Source organism: Triturus cristatus, chromosome 8 (genome assembly GCF_964204655.1).
Source record: "Triturus cristatus chromosome 8, aTriCri1.1, whole genome shotgun sequence".
NCBI lineage: Eukaryota > Metazoa > Chordata > Amphibia > Caudata > Salamandridae > Triturus > Triturus cristatus.
The window spans coordinates 334,868,832-334,889,353 of NC_140591.1; the positions used below are offsets into that span (position 1 = coordinate 334,868,832).

At 40.9% G+C, this 20,522-nt stretch overlaps 1 protein-coding gene across 2 annotated transcripts in view; it reads right to left on the reverse strand.

Moving 5' to 3' along the window:
• Nucleotides 1–20,522, reverse strand: part of FLT1 (fms related receptor tyrosine kinase 1) — a 389,921-nt gene that overhangs the window by 259,356 nt on the left and 110,043 nt on the right. For both annotated transcript variants that reach the window (XM_085621641.1, XM_085621640.1), the window contains exon 7: nt 15,463–15,631. In XM_085621641.1, the coding sequence (XP_085477767.1) occupies nt 15,463–15,631 (169 nt within the window). The remainder of the gene's footprint in view (nt 1–15,462; nt 15,632–20,522) is intronic.

Here is a 20,522-nt window from a genome sequence, read left to right on the forward strand (position 1 = left end):
TACAGAAATGTGCTTAGTGGGGATAATAATTTGTAAGAATGGAAAGATGTGCCCTGGATTCATGTATAAACAGATGTATTTCTTGTGGCCCAGTTAGTTAACTCATGAGGGGTGGGGGGAGTTCTGTTCATAGGGCGTTAATAATAACGAGGACATTTTATCGCGATCAGCGACCACTGAGTATGTTACAATTGCAGGTACAATTATAAAATACTGACTGTAAAGATAATTTCGTATACCCAGAAATACTGCAACATTACGTATGTTATTAAGATTGTACTCCCTTTCTAAGCTGTTTATCTACAGAATGTCTAATACATGTTAAAATCAATACGATTTGCATTTAAAAAAGTTAGCCTATGGAGCTAATGCGCAACAATGGGGAAGAACACAATTGACAGTTTTTCCCCACCAGGGCTTCTACAATATCTTTTTATATTATCCCTGCTTACTTTAACATGGCACACTACCCTTGGGGCACCTAGGGTAAACTTCAGAGGTGACTTATATGTACAAATAAGGTGGTTTAGGACTTTGGAAGTACCTTTAATTCCAAAGTCGAATTTGGACATAGTTTTATTTTAAAAGTAACCCTCAAGGCTGGGCTAGCTTTTAAAATGACATAAGGCACCACAGCAGCGCACACTTCTGTGCATTAAATCTACTGGGCCTCTATACCTACATGCCCTACCACATACTAGGGACTTAGAGGTAGGTTCTCACTACCAATTGTTACTATACCTAATTACTATGAGGCTTTTACACAGAGCACAGGCCCTGGGTCTGGTTAGCAGAGCCGAGGGCACAATCAGAGTTAGAAAACCAGCATCTAGCAGTCAAAATGGGGGCAAAAGGTGGGGGGGACACTGCAAAAAGCCCTTGTTTCTCACATCCATGGAAATGGGAAGAGGCATTCCGGTTCATTCTGTCCCTCTGGGGAATAGTGAGGTTATGCACTTGGGGCTTTTGTATGCTTCCCTTGAATCCAGACTGCAGGCACAACATCATCCGCATATAGTGCAATTTTATGTTCGAGGCTGCCCATGGTAATGCCCGTGATTGAGGGGTTTTTCAGATTTGTTCCACCAGGGGCTCCATATATAGAGAGAATAAAAGCGGGGACAACGGGCATCCCTGCCTTGTTGCACTGCATATACTAAAGGAATGAGATGTTAGGCTGTTGACACTCACCACAGTTGTGTGATCTGTATGGCTACATCAAATCCATTTTTGAAAGTGAGTTCCTAGTCCCACTTTCTCAACTACCATCTGAAGGAAGTTCCCAGTGGACACGATCAAATGCCTGCTCTGCGTCGATCTACAGCAAGCGGGTAGACATCCAGGAGCGGGCTGTCTTACCTATGAGATGTAGAAAGCCACTTAATATTGTCGCTACCGCTTCGTTTAGATATGAAGCCTGCTTGGTCGTGGTCGACTATCCCTTGCATGTGAGGGCCTAATCGGGCGGCCAGAATACCTTTGAAAATCTTTGCATTGATAATAAATAGGGAGATGGGCCAGTAAGACGAACTCAGGGTGGAATTTGTCCCTGGCGTAGGGATCACGTTAATAGTTGCTGCCGACATCGTTTCTGAGAGTATGCCCTGCTCTCTCAAGGAATTGTAGAAGAGGGTTACTATAGGAGCCAGCGGCTTCGCAAACACTTTAAAGAAAATGGCCTGGCCTGCCCTGGTGCTTTATCCAACTGAGCCACAACATGTCTAAGGCTATTACTGTAATTGTAATTGAGAGATACGAAGTAATTCCCACTAATCCCAACTTAGATGATTAAAGACAATTTCACACAATCATGCACGGACATCCATCAGATCTTACTTGCAATTATGCTTTGCGTGAGCTTTAAGTACAGGTTTACCACTCGGCAGCCATCTTGGGTTGTTCCTGCACCAGGGGAATCTTAGAAAGTTGATATTTTTTAAAATCATGTCCGGTAGTCAATTGATACTTGTTTAAGGACCTCCTACTTTTGCTGATGACAGTACTGTCAATCAAAACACATACTTTGGTGAAGAGTGGGGGCCACATTCAGAAACTGTTCACACCGAGATTAGAGCAGGATAAGGAAACACAAAGGAACATTCAGCAATGGCAATTTGATCTGGCGGAAGGAAACATGCAGCAAAACCAGGACACTTCTGATTGAAATGGTGTTGTACAGCAATAATACTTCTTTTCCTAAGAAGAAGCACATGAAAGTCTGTTTTAGGTCCGAAGTGGTGACATTTTATTTTAAAGTTCTTCTAACCACAAATAAGTCACTCTGCTTGTTTCTGTACAAGGTATTTTCCTTGTTATATTTGGTCCATTTCTCGCATAGGCCCTGGGGGCGGCCTATGGTTCACAAATGCCAAAGATCCGAAATTTCATTACATTCCATGGTTAAATGTCCTTTGACATGCGCAGCCGAATTACACAAAATGCCCGACTGTCACTAATTAGTCCTGAGGTGCCCCATAGCACCTTTATAAATATTGTAAGTGTGTACCAGTTTGCTCCATTTGTTGTAGTGATCAGTGCTGCTTTGCTAATCAAAATGCACTTTTGTCTGATTGTATCTGTGCAGGCACAGGAGGACATTTGTTTTCACTGGTTTTTAAGCGAAGGGAACGCAAGAAGAAATGGAGTAACATGCCACTCAAATACATTTTCACTATGGTGATTAGTAACAACACGGTACAAGTGATCACGACCCAGGTATTTTATTTGATCCAATCACACGGATGTTGTTGTGCAGCCACATTGCTCAGGATTGGTGTGGGCTTTTCTCTGTGCAGAGTAACAATGCGTGGGTTCTGTTCTGGTGTGTTTTAACATTTGGATTGTGTCCTTGTCCCTTTAGCACAAAAGCAGAAGCTAAACTGCTAAAAACAATAAATTATGAAATGCAGACTGACGCATCAACACAATTAAATATCCCTAGTGGTAAGAAAGGTAGTACTTAATGCAAACGCCAATTTTTTTTTGTGTGTGCAGTTTTATATAGTGTATACTCGACCCGAAGGTATCAGAGCGCTTTACACGAGCACCAGTTGCATTGCAGACGGACACATTCATTTTTAGGTACGGGGAGATGAAGTGATTTGCCCAGGATCACAGGATGCTTGAGCCTCCGGCCAGGCTCGAACCTGGCTCCCCAGCTTCTACATTGGCCGCATTATTAGCAGATGTTTGAAAATGGTACGGCAAGAACATTTGTGGCTGCATTATTACACGGTGGTGTTGTTGTGTTTACTCTGTTGGTCTTGAGTGTTTTGTTGTGCTTTGCGCTCTTATGTTTAAGTGGTGTTGTTATTTCGCTTTGCACTATGTTATTATGTTTTGTTGTTTATTTTAGAGCTGTCAACAGATGCTGCTACCTTTCCAGCCTAAAGCAGCATAATCTTTCACATTCCAGGTACAAGCAACCATTTACCACTGTCTAAGGTGCTAAAATACAGCTGCTCCAGCTCTTCAACTACTTAAAACACCAGCCAACCCAAACCTGAGGCAAAGACAGGCCTGAAAATAGCACTTTTTGGTGTTCACTTTATGCGGTAAAGAGGACATTCACAAATTACATACGAGCAAAGTGAATTGTGATTTCAATGTTTGCTGCTATACAGAAATTAAACATACATTTGTCACTATAACATTTAAAATATGTGTTTGTAAAGAAACTATAGATGTACTGAACTATATTCCATCACATTTACCTGCTATTCTATTAACATTAGACACCATATTGTATGTTACTTTCCATAATTCGTTGTATGGTGCTTCTCACACAGTAGTTGCCTTTTATTAACTTTATTAAACCTACGCTTTAAATACATATTTGTATGTCTCAAATGTGCCTTTCGTTCTAAATGAAGACTTTCTCCAGTGGTCACTACTTAATAATCCATACCTTTACCATCACCACCTTTCTTGGAATGCAGTGTTTCCTTAACTTTGATCTATCTCATGCTTGTTTTAAGGTAGCCTGAGGATCAGCCGATCTCATATTCATAGGATTCTTACATTCTAACTTTATAATATAAACAAAATTCATAAGGAAAGTATAGAAAAATATCATCAGGATATTATTCTATCTAGCTTCTTAAATAACTAAAAAATATAAAAAAAGTTAAAATGGTTATTGGGTTTCAGAACATTACCCGAAGAACTTCGGTTAGCTGCCTAAAAAGCTTATTGATACAACTTGTGATTTTGATCTTATAGAAGTAGAGAGGTTGTGAGAGTGCCCACATATGATTGCAAATTGTTACAAATGCCCTCTTCCTGTACATGATTACTTCTTAACTTCTAAACCTTCTTTTGCCCTAGGAATCCTATGCTTCCTCACTGAATAAGAGCTCCGTTCATCCACATGTTTTCTTTAACTCCGTCTTCCTCCATCTTCCTTCTATGAAGATTTGAGAATGCGACCATGCCCACCCAGTGCATTTATTGAAATGCCTAGAAATCAGATTTGGATCATTATTTCCCTTTTAAAGACAAGCCAAGTCAACATACCATCTTGGAACGGCTTGATATGCACTGGCGAGATGAGTTTGACCTATATAGATGGAAGATCAGCAGCAAGGACCAACTGGACCTTTTTACAGACCACTGACCAACACCTTGCACATTTTTAATAAGAAGTCATATTTTTGTGCTTGTGATTGATTTTAAGTCAAGGTCTGTAGCTTTATTTTGTAAATAACCAAAGTAATGGTACAGCTCTGTCCAAATAATTGATCTTGCAGTACACATCTTATTCTTTCCATCAAAGTCTTCATCAGTCATAAGCACTGTATCCAAACCAGCCTCATCCCTTTATCTGGAACCAATTGGTTATCTAGGGCCTGGCAATGTAGGCTTAAATGAAACACTATCTTGAAAAGTAATGTGAATGTGTGTACAATAATTTAGTTTAAGTACCCCTAAGTAATGGTATATAACATACTTTGATGTGTGACATTGGTTATTCTAGGTATTTCAGAAAACTCTTGTTTCTAACTTATTCTCAAGTCATTAGTAATATAACCCTAATAAATCACTAGAATTATGGGATTCAAGTGGATTGTTTAAAGTTTCAAACTTAATTGTTTAATGGTTTATACAATTACAAATTATTCCATTTATGTGCAAAAAATGCATTGTTCTTCCAAACATTATTTAGCAGGTATACCACAAGGTGTTGGTAGTTAATTTGGCCCGTCACCATACAATGATTTAATCTAGCTCCAACTATGACAATTAACACATTAAAGGTGAGGTATTCCTTCAAGGCAAGGGAGAGGTCATCATGCAAATGATGGAATTCCCCCAGCACATGCACTGTACGTAACTGCATGTATAAAGCGCTTAGTACCCCTGACTAGAAATTGAAGCACTTTACAGTGAACAGCACTCTATTTCGGAACCCAAAGTAGTGGTTAATCCAGTAATTATTAGTTATTATTAATTGATTAATGTTGACTATAGGGAATGTTCTAGTGCTCACAATGAACCATTGCATGCATCTACTCCAAGCTCTTTGTGGCAAATTAATTTAATAGGAGGTTGGTGATTATTAGTGTGAGTTCATGCACATGGTTGGTGAGGTGAATAGATAGGCTAGAGGAGAGTAGGTGTTGTTAGGCTGCAGGGATATGTGCCATTATTGTACATACTGCAGGGAAAGTGCCCCTTCTTCAGAAAGAACACATTATATAACATCCTTGTGGTAAGCCTGCAGTCTCCTTAGGAGTTCATCTGCATCTAGAAAAGTCACGGTTTCAGCAATATGATGAACTTTAATTCATTCCATTTTTAAATGCATTTTCAGCACAGAGCAACTGCATTTTCAGGTCTGGTTTGGCAGTTCAGCTGCCTCCAACACTAACCGTTACATATAGAACTAGAGAAGCAGGTTTGTTTTTTAATGTTTTAGTCAGGGCTCAAAATGCATAAAGGACTTACTGACTTTGTCAATGCTTGTACAAAGTGGCAATCAAACTATCTCAGTGATTGCTTCTGCCACAGACCCAACTCCTAAGATGAGTGTTAGTGCCCACTACCTCCAACTCTTGGCACAAATTAACAAAGTTAATTTAAAAAGTATAATTTTCAGGAACGTTGTCCTCCTCCCCTACTTATACATCATAGTGATATATCTAAGCAGCGGCGGCTGTTAAAATATGATAGTGGCGGGGCAATAAGTCTACAAAATTAACTTACTTTTCCTGCCGTTTGACCACTGTAATTCAAAGGAGTTTGATAAAGCCAATCTCATGTGCATATCAGCTTGCCTGCATTGAAACTCAGCCAATCGGACATGCGCACTTCACGGCAACCATCAGAAGGATGGATGATGCCACATGGTGCACTGTGACAGGGCCACGCCTCCTCTCCTTACAATACTGCACGTTCAGTACTGCTGCCTGCCCCGAAGGTATGGATGAATATAATTAATGCTGCGGTGTGTGACGGCTCACATTGTGGGAGGGTCAACGCTCCTTAAGAGGATCCTAAGGCCTGCACACATGCGATCCTACATTTATGGTGCTGAGGCAAGTACTCCCACATTTAAAGAGTGCTCATTCCACTAAAAACCTTTTGGTAAACGTCATATGCCGTAAATTTGTAGTCCCATCATACATTTACTATGTTTTAGGTGTGTAAATCATGCGCACGAGGGGGCACCCATTACAGCTTTAGACTCAACACACAAAGAGCCTCGGAGAATACCTGCCCACCAAGCACTGCCTCTGAGTGCCACAGCGGGCGCCATCTTGAAAGAGTTATCGGTGGCCTGAACTCAACTTGCGCAGATATTTTCAACCACAAGAAACAGTTCCCATCATAGCCGAGGCTGAGGATGAAAAGGGCGAGCAGGGCCCACTGAATCAGCATGTACGTCAGAAATGTGTTCAGCGAACTCCCACCCCGTGCAGAAGGGAAACATTCCTGAAGTCAAACACATACTGGGAAAAAAAGACAATAGCCCCAAGCAGCGAGCCACTTGGACTCGCTGGAGATTATACAGTCAGACCAGGAATGCGCGGAATTCTAAGTAAACAAGTCTGCTTAAAAATCATTTAACTCGCATGAAGTAAGGCCTATTAGAATGTGTGATGGGCGTATGTATGCAACCCCTTAATGAACTGCACCCATGTTTACATGTCTCCTTAGTTTCACTTCATTCATTACAGAAAACAAGACAGAATTCAACAGATAGTGAATGCATGGCTACTTACTCAAAGTCAGAAACAAAATGTGCAGGCATACTGCAGAGGGGCAACACTCCACTGGGAAAAGTTTAGGGGACTCATTTGTTTATAAACCATTTGGCCTGTGTTCTGTGTAAAATTAAAAACGAATATGAAAAAGCATGTGCTCTTTGGCCCTTCCCACAACATCTGTGACACATTCACAGGGCTCTTTCCAGACAGGCTATTGAGGGAGATTACAAAGTGATTTGTTTTGGGCTGTAACAGGGCCGTTTTGGAAAATTGGACACAGCATATTATCACTTTATATCACTTCTTTGAACGAGGAATTAAGACAAGGACAACGTTCCTGCACTAAATAATGAATAGATCATTCCAATTTATTTTTCATTTAATAATTGTAACGATGCAGTAGAAAATCAAAGAAGTTGAGGGGTCCAGATATTTCATCATGTGTACCCTTTTGAGAGCTTCAGAGAACCACATTAGGGGCAAAAAGCGGGCAGTAGAACTCTTGCCTAATCAATATTGGCCCCACTGCTATCTGCTTTGCCAACAGGTGTGACTGCACTTCAAGGTTTAGGTTCTATGCTTTCAAAACTGGAACAAGCACACCTATATGCATAGATACCCTTTATTAGGTAGAGTGCCACTATATAATTACATGCATTATTTCCTTTATTCATTCTGTCTACTGAGTATGTTTTCATATAAATGTTCACATATATGTCATTGTTACATTGCTAAATCCACCTAGAAATCAACATAAATTAGTTCAAATAGTCCAGATATGAATATATTTTGAAAATGAGTGATGGCAGAATGGTTTATAATTCCAAAATATATAGTGAAACTCTCAGAAGACATAGAACAGGTGGTTTCCAGCAGGCAATTTGGTTTTGCATTTTATAAGATGGCAACATGGCCCATTAGATCAATAATGTGTAAATGATATTAGCGGCAAGATACCCTTGTGGCTTCACATCTAAAACTTGGGAACCACCCCGATTTCCCTACTTCCTTTTTTTGCAGAATGTATGTGGCACTGTAAGCCTGAAAGGGATATTATATTGGCTGCTCCCTTCTGTATGGAAAAAAACCTGTTTCTCTGTCCAGTGAGCCGAGGTGGTTCCTTCTAATAGAGTCTACATTTTAGTCACAGGACACAGGGAGAACCTGGCTAAACATCTGGGGTTAGGCAGATGTGGAGTAACACCTTCCCCGCCAGAAGTGATGGACCTCTCCTTCCCTTCTACCATCCCAAAATTACTAGGGCTATCATTATGTGCAGGGAAGTTAATAAAGAAGTTCATAATCTTGCCTTTGAAAAACTCTGCCACCGTATTGCGGAAGACTTACAAGTTTTCTATTGTCTGATGTATGGGAGATGCCAGGAGGGTGTGCACCATGTTAAAGAGTTCTTTAAGAATAGTAATAGCCAATATAATCCTCTGTGAAAAAAACACCGATTTTGCCTCCTTAATAGCCCTGTTGAATTTGAGAATAAGTTCCTTGTATTTGATTTTCTCTTCCAACTCAGGAGCCAATCTCCATCTCTATTTCTGCCTCCTACAGTCCCTTTGAAGATCCTCGAGCTTCTCTGAAAACCACAGGGCTAAAATGGTTTCTTCTTACCCTTAGCTCTAGCCCTAACCAGAGGGGCAACCTCCTCAATGTCTGACCTAACCCATTTATAAAAATTCTCTGACGGTGAACCTGGACCCCTAAGGTCCTTCTCTTTGAATTTTACAAGGGCATCAGAGAAATTGCCAGCTGAGATTTTTCTCCAATTCTCCAATTCGTGGCGCTCTTAGTGGTGCCCAACGTGAATGCCACCAAATAAGCCTCGTGTGCACTAAACATCACCAAACTGTAGTCAGACAAGCTTAACAGCAGACAATCACCTACCATCAGGGTCTCTTGATTGGAACAGCTCCCATACAATGTGTGTCTGGCCTTATGAGTTGAAACATTAACCCGTTGACTAAAGCCGAAACTGTGCATTAGATCCATGAAAGCCCTTGTGTCACGGTCACTCTCTTCTTCCAAATGAATGTTAAAATCCCCCAGAATTATGTGATTACCACAGGAGATAAAGGGGTCAAGCACTTGGTGGCAATTCAAAATGAACAATTTTTTGCGACCGGGAGGATGGTAGGTCAGCAGTCTCGCTAAAATTACTGAATGTTTATTTTTTATTTTAAAAAGCCCCACCATGCAACCTTTGCAACCTTTGACTGTGGTGTTAACGGGCTCTAGCGTACAGCTCAGCTGCTCCCTAAAAATAATGGTGAGGCCTCCCCCCCCGTATGCTCCTAACAAGTCTCACCACCGCATAACCCGGTGGTGTAGCAACCGCAAAGTCTTGGCCAGAGTCATCCTTGGCCCAAGTCTCAGTAACAAACAGACAGTCTAACTGAGCTGGCTTGATCATCTCGTTGGCCCCTGGTCCCATTCAGGCGTGGACAGGTTTACCTTTGGTGTGTGTCCACTGCATGTCCGCGCATTGGCGCGTTTATATTTCTGGAGCCAGCCCATACTGCCTGAGCGATCGTCAAACACTTGACCGCTTACCTCTATAGCACTTTGTGGGATAGTGGCACTACAATGATGCCCGCTAAAGGAAGGAACGGGCTCTAACAGGCCCTAACACAGTGCCACACACAAATAAGAAGATAAAAATAATTACATTAATAAATTAATTAATATATTTACATTACTTAATGAACATTTATTTTGAAGAGATAATGTGCTAGACCATTATTTTTGATTAGTGCTGGAGTAAAATAATTATTTCACATTTATATTTGACAATAAAATAAATAATTTAAACAAAAAATATATACTTCAATCAACGTATCTATTCTTTTTCATAGAGAAATTGCCACCACAATCTAGGTGGCAGAGATTTCCACCAAGGTGGCAGAGATTTCCACCAAAGTGGCACAAGTATCTGTTTATGTGGGAAAATTTTGAAGTAGTAACCTTGCATTTGTAAATTTGGCTCCACCCCCTGATTTCAGGGGGTGGAGACATGTAAGTCTACACTTCGGAATAAATTTACACTTGGAAATGGTGAAAAGTCAAAAGTAGTAAATTAATTTGAAAGTTTTCGAGTAAATTTGCATATGAAGATTTACTAACATGTAAATTTACTTTTGTGAATAGGTTTCAATGACGTTAAAGGCAAGGTAGTCATATTTACTCTAGTAGAGTTCCTAATTGAAAACAAACATGAAATAGCTACACCACTGCTGAAGGGCCTCCACTGGTTTTTGATGCAAAATCACAGTCTTAAGTGCATGCGAAACATTGGACCTTTATATCAGCAAGAAAAAAGCATCAGTGAACCTATTCAATTTGAAATATATGCTTGGGTCCCAAAGTCGAGAAAATATTCAAATGCACATGGAAGGGATCAGAATAATCTTTATTAATCAAATAAAACGGTGCTATGAAATAACAAACAGAAATACAGCATAATTGAATATTCTGTTTAGTTAAAGTACATCGGAAAAACATACAAATAAAGAAGAAAAGAAGCAATTGTAACAGCAAAATGTAATGTATGATATACACACCCACTTTACACTATAAGGATATTGTAAATCACTAAAGAAGTCCATGACCATATAGGTGCAGATGGCTGCAGTCCAAACACCACTATAAAGTCATGGAATTCGCTCGTAATACTCTCAATAATCTACAGCTGGGAACTCACGGGAGCACATAGTAGCGGGCTTTGCAACTAAGCTCGCATCCAACCCCAAGAGAGCTTAGAAGTTGACCCAAAAAATAATTTGTGCATTCAGACCAGTTTTTTCCTTTAATTCAAAGTCTAGTATAACAAAATGTGACTACAAGTTCCACAGTCCATAGGAAAAAGAGTACCATTTTGCCTCACAGCTAGCTCACTCCTTTTTAATGATATTCTGCTGGGATATAAAAATTTGAAAACAAACAGAAAACTAGGTGGGCGGGTGGCTGGCCAGATGCTTGGCAGGGTACCACTGCATTATTGGGAATCGTGTTTTAGTTGCTGGAAGCTGCCACAGGGCTCTCTCTTGCCCTGGGTGAGGTTGCATATGAAGAAGGCTAATACAAATATTTTATTAAATTATTACAAACGAGAAGTGGCATCATTTTCTTATTACAGGCATGTTCTGATGTCAGAGCATGGCTGTGATAAAAAATAAAAAAGAATGGGAGTGAATACAGTAACATCTGCTCCCCTCATAGTATTGGGTACTCTGTATTGCTCAGATTGACCTATTATTTATTTCTCGCTGTTCAATACAATCCACAGATCTCTAAAAATACCTATTAATCGTATTCAGATTACAAATACAATCAGCTAAAACTAAATACCGTACAATAATGAAACAAGTATAGATGTAACATAGCTCGTGGGTGGAAACTGACTGGGCTATTTTTGTTATATAACAACCTTAAAATAATTACTCTGGGGGTTTTAAATCCTTGATCTGTTTCTTTATCAAAGAAACATTGAAAAGTCATCTTATACATTGATTGAAAAACTCTGTATCATATTATAACCATTGTATAATGATGCAGTGATGAAGATATGACTTATGGTGTAAAGAAGTAATCCCACAGGGCGCTAAATTCTTGATGTGGAAGAATTTTCATAGGACCTTTGTTGGCAACCATCACTGCAAACACTATTGTTCTTCCTAAGTAACAACTGTTCCTTAAACACGTTTCCATAACAATGTATCAGGCTTTCATGTGGTTTCCAAAGAGGCGAACCCTAAACAAAATACTGTACATTTCCCTTGCAGGAAATAGAAAGCATTCCTCTTATGTTAATTTCCACTTATGTAATGCCACGAATTCAATTTTCTGTTTGATGTGTGGAGAAGAAATCTCAGGCAATAAGAGATGGTTTTCCTGCTTTTACTACTTCTTTAGTTTTTTCAGAAATAGTGCAACAGCAATTTTATATTTCAGTATTTTTATCCTCCTATGGATGACAGTGTGCTATAGAATGAACAATATGGATAGATGTAATGGTTGTAAACATTGAAAGAAAACAGCCAAATCCATTTGTACAAGTGGTGTCCAACTTATGGGTACTGGGCACTCACTTTATCTGCACATGGAATTTCCATGATTGTCATCTAGTGCACAATAAAGGCTCAATGTTAGATATTCAGTACTGCATTTACCAGTTTGCTACTTCAATAAAGCATATCTTCCAACAAACAGAAGATGTGAGAGTGATTTCTCCTCTTCACCTTTAGAAACATTTTGTCCGCCACAGGAGCCTTTTTTTCGATTCTTAAAAAAATGCGTTAGATAACTATCCACGGCATGTTAATAATACCCTACCAGATCATGAGCAAGGATATGAGAACACGAAACAGCATTTGAAAGTGGTAGTGCGTTTATGCAGCAATATTGACCTAACCTATGATGTATGGTGACCTGTAAGTAACAATTGTGCAGGGGCGGCTCCTCTGCAATAGCGGAGGAGCGTCACCCCACTGGCTCAGACCCAGCAAGTGAAAAATAGAACGATATACCATAATCGTTTTATTTTTCATTTGTTTCCTGGCTCTGAGTCAGCGCATGTAGCGAGGGGCGGGGCTGGGGCATGGGAGGGGGAAGAGGAGTGCTATATGCACTTCTAAGTGAGCATGTGTGTTTGGCCGGCCATCTAGTCCGGCCAAACACACATGCGCACTTAGGTTACTCCAACCCGGCTGTGCTGAACGGCCAGGCTTGAGAAACAGCACAGACACCCTGTCCTGAGTGGAGCGTCTTTCCAGACCGCGCAGGCCAATCCCCACGCTGCTCCCATAGAATGACAGCATTGCAGCGATTGCACAGGGAGTCTGATGTTGCCCCAGTTCCTGCTGGGACCAGGAAGCAGCACAGCGGAACACCAAGTCGCGAGGAGCGATGTGGCAGGCAACTTTAGGTCAGTGTTTGTTTATTATTAATTATTACCCCCCCACACTCTCCCCTCCAATGCACTCCCACGTCCCCTCCACCCACCCCACCACCTCTTCACTATGTCAGCCGCCACTGCAATTGTGTTTTTGTAAGTAAAATGTTGCACAACAGCCATACATACCTCATCAGAAACACCATCAATGAAACTAACCACTATGGTGGCAATTGATTAAAACAGCAATTCCCAGTCTCCTCTTCTACATTTCTCTCTATTTCTGTGATAGACAGTGGGTTGGTGAAAGATTCTTCTGGTTCCCGAGGAATATTGTATTCAATGTCACATTATGAGATGTGGTAAATCAGGACGGTGTGCCTACAAGCTCTTTCCCTTGCCTTGCCTCCCTTTTCTTTCCATGTGTGGATGCTGGTCATGAATGTGTTTTAGACTCATATGTGCAAGTGGATGAGAAATAGTATGTGCCAAAGGTGGCCTTACCCTGTCTGCCGTAAATAGGGCGGATGGTCTAAAGTACTTACACCAACATCACCATCTCTGTTGGGTCATCTAGGTAGGGATCCGCTAGTAGACCCAGTGGAGGCACCACCGTCAAAAACATGACAGCCCTCCAAAATCGAAATAGAGCAGGAAGACTGTCAGATTGGCAGACATGGTACTCTGCCATGTTTGAGTCAGGAACTTGGCCTGTCAAACTCTAAATCAGTCCCTTAGTTTTTAAAACAAATGAGGGCACAGACACCATTTAAGGATGAAACTAAATATTTGCTAGAAAGTTTCAAGTTAGCAATGAAATGCGTACCATGATCATAAAACATAGTGCAGAGATGATTCACACTGGTAACAAATATCATTAAATAAGTTCAGATAATTCTGAAGTAAAATTGAAAAGAATTGTTTTTAACTCTGATGTCTTGATTACGAGTGACCTGACCCTAAATACAAATATGACACCCCAGGGCTCGGAATTTGATGGGGGTGATTATTATAGCCTACAATGTGTTGAACCCTTCAGAATGGGGCTTATTGTGTGGATTTTGGTCATCTCCAAAGTTCCTAAATCTGCACGTCCCTGTACTACCTGGGCATTCCCTTTGGCAAATATCATCAGGTCAGGTGTGCTGCAGAGAATAGAGGAGGTGCAGTAGACTTTACACTACTCATAATTCTGACCTCTGTGCAAACAGGGCTTTGTGCTTGGGTCAGAATTAGCCATGCCACTTGTAACCAGGGCTTGCTATAACCCCGCCCAATTAAACTTTAAGGATTGGAACATCTCAATTAAATGAAGTTTAATTGTGAACAAAAACACTAGCCTGGAAGCAGTTCTCAGTCATACACTAGAGATAGCTCAAAATAAATGTCAGGAAGTACGTATCAAGCTGTGTATTGGTAAGATGTAACTCTCATATGATATAGCATTGAGGGTTAAGTTGCTATATATTGAAGCTTCTTTCTATAATGCCTAGTCTAACAATAATTGCTAATTTACTTATTTCATTAGGCATTTATATAACTCGAAAACAAAGAAAGAGGCATAAAAGCTCTTCAGGAATAATTAACATCATAACTTGTGAAAATATCCCTAACATGTATGATTTTGATCCCTCTTGTGAGTGGCAGGGATTTATTAAGCCTGACCACATAATGCAGTGAGTCTACAACATGCACTCCTGAGTAATGAGGGATCTCTTTATTGAGGGTAAAGCTCTCTTTAGTGAAGTTAATCACATTTTTGCTGTTAGATTTCAGATGGCCGGCAATAAACCTGTTTTTTCAAATCATCTGGTGCCTTGCCATGCGAAAGGGCGAAATTTATAAATTCATCAGCAGCTGTTTTTGGACAACCTGCAGATTCCTTATCAAGTGGTACTTCTTAGGTAACGGATTGAACTGAAGTTTCGTATTTTTGGCATCACTGTTGATGCATTCTTTTGTCAAAATATATCTCCTTCTTCCTGTGTTTAACCCCCTGCCTATATGGTAGCACCCATCTGTAGACCCTGAGGGGACACCCATGTGGTAGTCCTAATGTAGGCCACAGAATTTCCGCTATGCACAAAGGGTTACTTACAAATGTACACAAAATTCTTAAATTCCCATCACTACATCTTTGGGTTTTGTAAGGTAAGTAAAACGTCTGCAGGATGCAGGAGTCTAACTGAGAAGATGTATCTAAGTTTTGCAAATCAGGCCCTCTAAATGTAAAATGTAAAAACATTTAGGATCTTCGATATCTGGCACAGGAAATAGACTATATGAAAAGTGGGAGAAGGTCCTAGAAAATCAATGACAAATAAATTTGCTCATGCAGATTCAGTCATCACTTACCATATATTTGCACCGTTGTGTTGACAGATTTTTCCACTGCTCCACTCTTCACACGACAGATGTAAAGCCCCTTATCAATGTCACGGACCTTCTCAATAACAAGGCTGCTAGAGATTATGTTGCCTTCCTTTTGGGTAATCCTTTGAGTTATTGATGACCCCTTACTTGCCTTAAAATAAAGGACACATTTTTAATGAGTTACCTCACGTATCACAAATAAGTATGCAATGGCTATATAACATGTACTGTGTATTCAAGCCTTCTGTCTACAAATGGTAACACTGCAGAGAAAAATATAGTATAGCCAAAGGGCCTTATCTAATTATGTGTTGGTCTGTGTGATGTTTGCACACTTTCACACTGCACCTTCACACTTCAAAATGCTAATATAATCCAGGATGAACATTCTATGCTCAGGATCACCAGCTGTGCACCCTGCTTGTCAAAGGTTGCTCGTAGTGTACGATTCTATGAACTCTCAAGATAAAATGAAAGATGATGAATAATGTCGGAAAAGTGCCAAGCAATAAATAATGATCTTGCCTTGGGTTTTCAAATTCTTAGAGGGAGTTAATGTTCATGCACAAGTTATAATAACAAATATTGCTTGCATGGCAAGAAGAGTTACAATATGTTATGATGATAAACAAGGAGGCCCAGTTTTTGATGTCCAATGTATGATAATGCTACCATCCCACAGCATTCCTGAAGGGAGGGCCTGGTCCTTCTGAGAGATTCACTGGAGAGAACTGTACTAATGAGCAGTGCAAAGCTGCGGATGGATGATCATTGAGAGGAATGATTCTAAAAGGACAGGACACCAAGGGGGTCATTTAGAATTTGGAAGAAGAGGCGTATGGTGAATGCCTACTCGCTAAACTTGTGGTCCCGTTCAGAGGTGAGGGAACTGATTTCTCTGCCCCATTTAGAGGTGGGAGAACTTTGAGTTTATGATGTTGGGCCCAACTGGCTTTGCCGGTTGCCATGCTTGTTTCGCCTGCTTAGCCACGTTTTTTATTTCTCAATGACAATTTTCTAAAGAGGGAATTTGTTACTGGAAAAAACATAAAATCAATGTCCCTGGCATATAGCAGAGAGATTATTGCCTGCACGTTGGGGCTATTGATTGATTTCATCACCCGGGACTGCTCCAGTCATTGAAGGAGAGGTGCAGGGGTGCTGTCTATAGTCAGGATGTGACTGTAGAGATTACAGTACGTGACCAACCATTTCTTGCCGAGTATTCAGACTTTCCAGGTTTATGCATGAGCTCTGGTTGAGGCATTTATTCTCAGCCTCATGAACAGTTTAATGGAGAACCTAGTTCAAGTGGAGTAATCAGCTGAACCACTTCTTTATACTAGTTGTAAATCAGAAATTCAAGGACAAAAATATTGATTAGCCAAAATATTGAGACTCTAAATACTGCGAATGTAAGCATGCATATGAGTAAATATAGATTTACTATTAACTCCATCTCCAGGTACCTTGTAATATATATATATATATATATATATATATATATATATATATATATATATATATATATATATATATATATATATATAGATATATATATATATATATATATAATCTACTGGCGGTCGCCATTAGATAGTTATAGTTAGGACCGTGTTTCCATAGGAAATCTGAAAATTCTATTTTGAATAACTTTGGCGCCGGTTGACGAATCCTCGCGAAATTTTCAAAACTAATGGGGCGCTCCGCTCAGCTCCTACCCTGAAAGTCTCGGGGTGATTCGTCAAGCGGGGGCTGAGAAAAAAGGGAGGTCCCAAAACGCGTTTTCCCCATGCATTTTCCCATAGGATCTTTAGTCGAAGGTACAGCCCGAACGGCTGAACAGAATTACTTGAAATTTGGCAAAGAGGTAGTCCTCAGGTCAGGGATGTGCCTTTTGCATACAGGAGTCAATCTGTTCAGTATTTCCTGAGAAAACTGCAGTTAAAAGTACATAAATATCTATAGCCGCGTACCGTGCGCGCACCGTGAGCGCACCCTAACGTGCGCGAGCGTAATTCTGATTGGTGGTTACATGTCAGTCAACGTTCGAATCGGTCGAAATCAGGAAGTGTCGTCCGCCATTTTGTTTGTTTTGGGTGCGACAGTGAAAAAGAGAGGTGGCGAACGTGAAAAGGGGGCAGGGTAGAGAGTTCCTGACCCCCTAGCCTTTGTCAGGGGGTCCCTAAAGGACCCCGAAGGGTGAAAAAAACATTTTTTTTTTAAATCGCAGGGTGCGCGCACGGTGAAAAACCTTAAAAAAAAATATAATAATACATACATAACTTAGCATTTAAAAAATCGTACAAATTCACTTAAAAAACCATAGGTTTCACACACGTTATAGTTAGGAATTAGCATTTAAAAAACCTTGCAAATTCACTTAAAAAACCATAGGTTTCACACATGTTATAGTTAGGTGGACATTTCACTCGTAAAAAACCAATGAAATTCCCCCGTTATAGTTAGTCGAGATAACTATAACTCGCGCCACCGCCACTCTATCACAAGGATGATGTCATCAGTGATGTCATGAATGATGCCACTGACCATGTCATGAGTGATGTAATATGTGACGTCATGAGCAGTGGATTGCGGGCACGCGAGTTATAGTTATCTCAACTAACTATAACGGGGGAATTTATATATATATATTTTCTATTTGGAATCTGAGAATTCCCAGACAGTAATCCAGCGGCACACCAAAGGACGACACAATAAAGATTTTATTGTGTTATACAAACAGAACTACGCGTTTCGGCGAAGGCTTCGCCGAAACGCGTAGTTCTGTTTGTATAACACAATAAAATCTTTATTGTGTCGTCCTTTGGTGTGCCGCTGGATTATTGTCTGGGAATTCACGGATTTCATCCAAATAGAAAACGTGTTTAGCGGAGTTGCGACCGCTGCTGGCACCGGTGTCGAGAGGAGGGAGAGCGGTGATCTTGCAACGATTCTTTGGAAACATATATATATATATATATATATATATATATGTTGCCAAGATACATATATGTGGAGTATAGTATTCCTTTAATTACAAGTGTATTTAATCTTCAGGAAGTTCTGGTAGACAATATTTTGACCACAATATTTTGGCAGTTTGTTACTTAAATCTAATATTTCGGTAGTAAACGGTTATGCAGGAGTGTCTGTGGTACCTTGTTGGAGGCTTCACCTAAATCATTTCAGGAAATGCAAATGGGGCAGAATGCAAATATTTTCAAGGACAGGAATCATAAGGATTTGCTGGGGGATTGCTAGACCTAAATGTGATACAGAAGCCTTTCATGCACTCCTAACTGCAGAGGAGAAAGCTATGTTCCTCAGTTCTAGAGGCAGAGAAGAGGCCAAGCAGCACCAACACTGCATTGTTAACGTTTGTTGAGTTTTCTCTCAGGTTCTCGGAGGTCGTTTGGACGATGGTGATGGGGCCCCACTTCTCCCCATCTCAGCACAAATGATGTCAAGGCAGAGCAACACAATGCAAGATCTTATTAGCTCTTCCTTTTCTGTTGACCTAGTTTGATCATGATCATTTGTTGATAGTGAGGTAATTGCCATCGAATGCATGCTAAACGGATACACAGTCAAATTACCCTATCAGCTTTTTCTTCAAAGGCCTTATCTACAATCACAGACCCATCATCTGTGCAGTGAAAACTATCCTGACCTAGTGTACATAGCCCTCCCTTCATTTCATTTTCATAAGTACCACAGCAATTGGAATCCATATCTCTAGTTATTTACTAAAGAGGTGGTAAAAAAACATTTCAACCAGAAATGCTCTTCTTTGCAGCACTGAAGTTACAAAGGTAACTTCTCGTTGCTAATGAAACATGCACCTGACTTTAGCTGTAAGGCCATTCCTATTGGCACTCTCAATAAGTTGTGAGCTCTGATCATACGTCTCATGAAAGGAAATATGGTATTTACCAGACTCTGCAAATACCGACACTTCAGGCCGAAGTAGTTACGAGGTCTGGTAAATATCTCCTATAAACTCGGGAATTGGGCATAACATCCATAATTTGGTGCTTACCAGGGCCGGACTGGGAACCACAACCGGCCCTGTTAAAGTGCTCGGTCGCCCCCCTCCTCCCCCCACCCGGGGGGTGGGGGAGTGATGCCGAACTCTTTGCCAGGGCCGGTTTTCGGGCGATTTTGTTACAGGGCCGATTTTGCAGCTATGCTGCAAAAACGGCCCTGTAACAAAAACGGCCCCCACCCGTGCGGCGCACCGGGGGATTGCCCGGTGCCCGCTACGGCCAGTCCGGCCTTGGTGCTTACTCCACCAAATTTAGGTTGTTCTCATAATTACCGGGTATTCTCCCACCCCACATCACATCACTATCCTCCCCCTGTGTGTGTGTGGCATTTATCACACCTGATAATTTACTTGGTGTGGTAAATTCTACATTACTGAGAATTCTTTCGTCATGATCTCTAGAATGCAAGTAGCTTCTATCCGACCAGGAGTAAATCCAGGTGCAGCCTGTAGTTAAGGGCTGAGGGGTCCTGTCTCCCCACCTTTTACTAATGCATTAACATTGTCTGTCAGGCTGAACAAAGGTCAGCCTGACAGACGCTCTTCATATTCCAGTCAGGCAGGAAGTTGCTGTACCTACGCTAAATTCACAGGCGTCTGGCTGACTGAGCCGAGGTTTGCTGGGCTGAAGATTTCACACCCCTGTGCACGTGACCTCCTCAGCCCAGCAAAGTGATGTGAGGTCCTCCCCCTCATGAGGAGGGAGTGTATCACCAATAGACTTGGTCTACAGTTTTAAGCCCTCAAGTGCCCAGACTGAGTGTCCATCAGTGACATTTGTCACAAAATGGGGTGAGGATGCCAAGTCTCTCTGACCCCATCCCACTCTGTGACAGAGTGAAGAAAGGTCCTGCTCTCTTTGGCTGACCCATGACAAGGTCAGCCAATGAGAAAAGGCAGTGGGATCTTCCTGTTTTCCCTGACTCCAGAATCCACCAAGACTTCCCTTCCACCACAGGAAATCACCTCTTGCCTTTAATTTTTTTTTATGTTG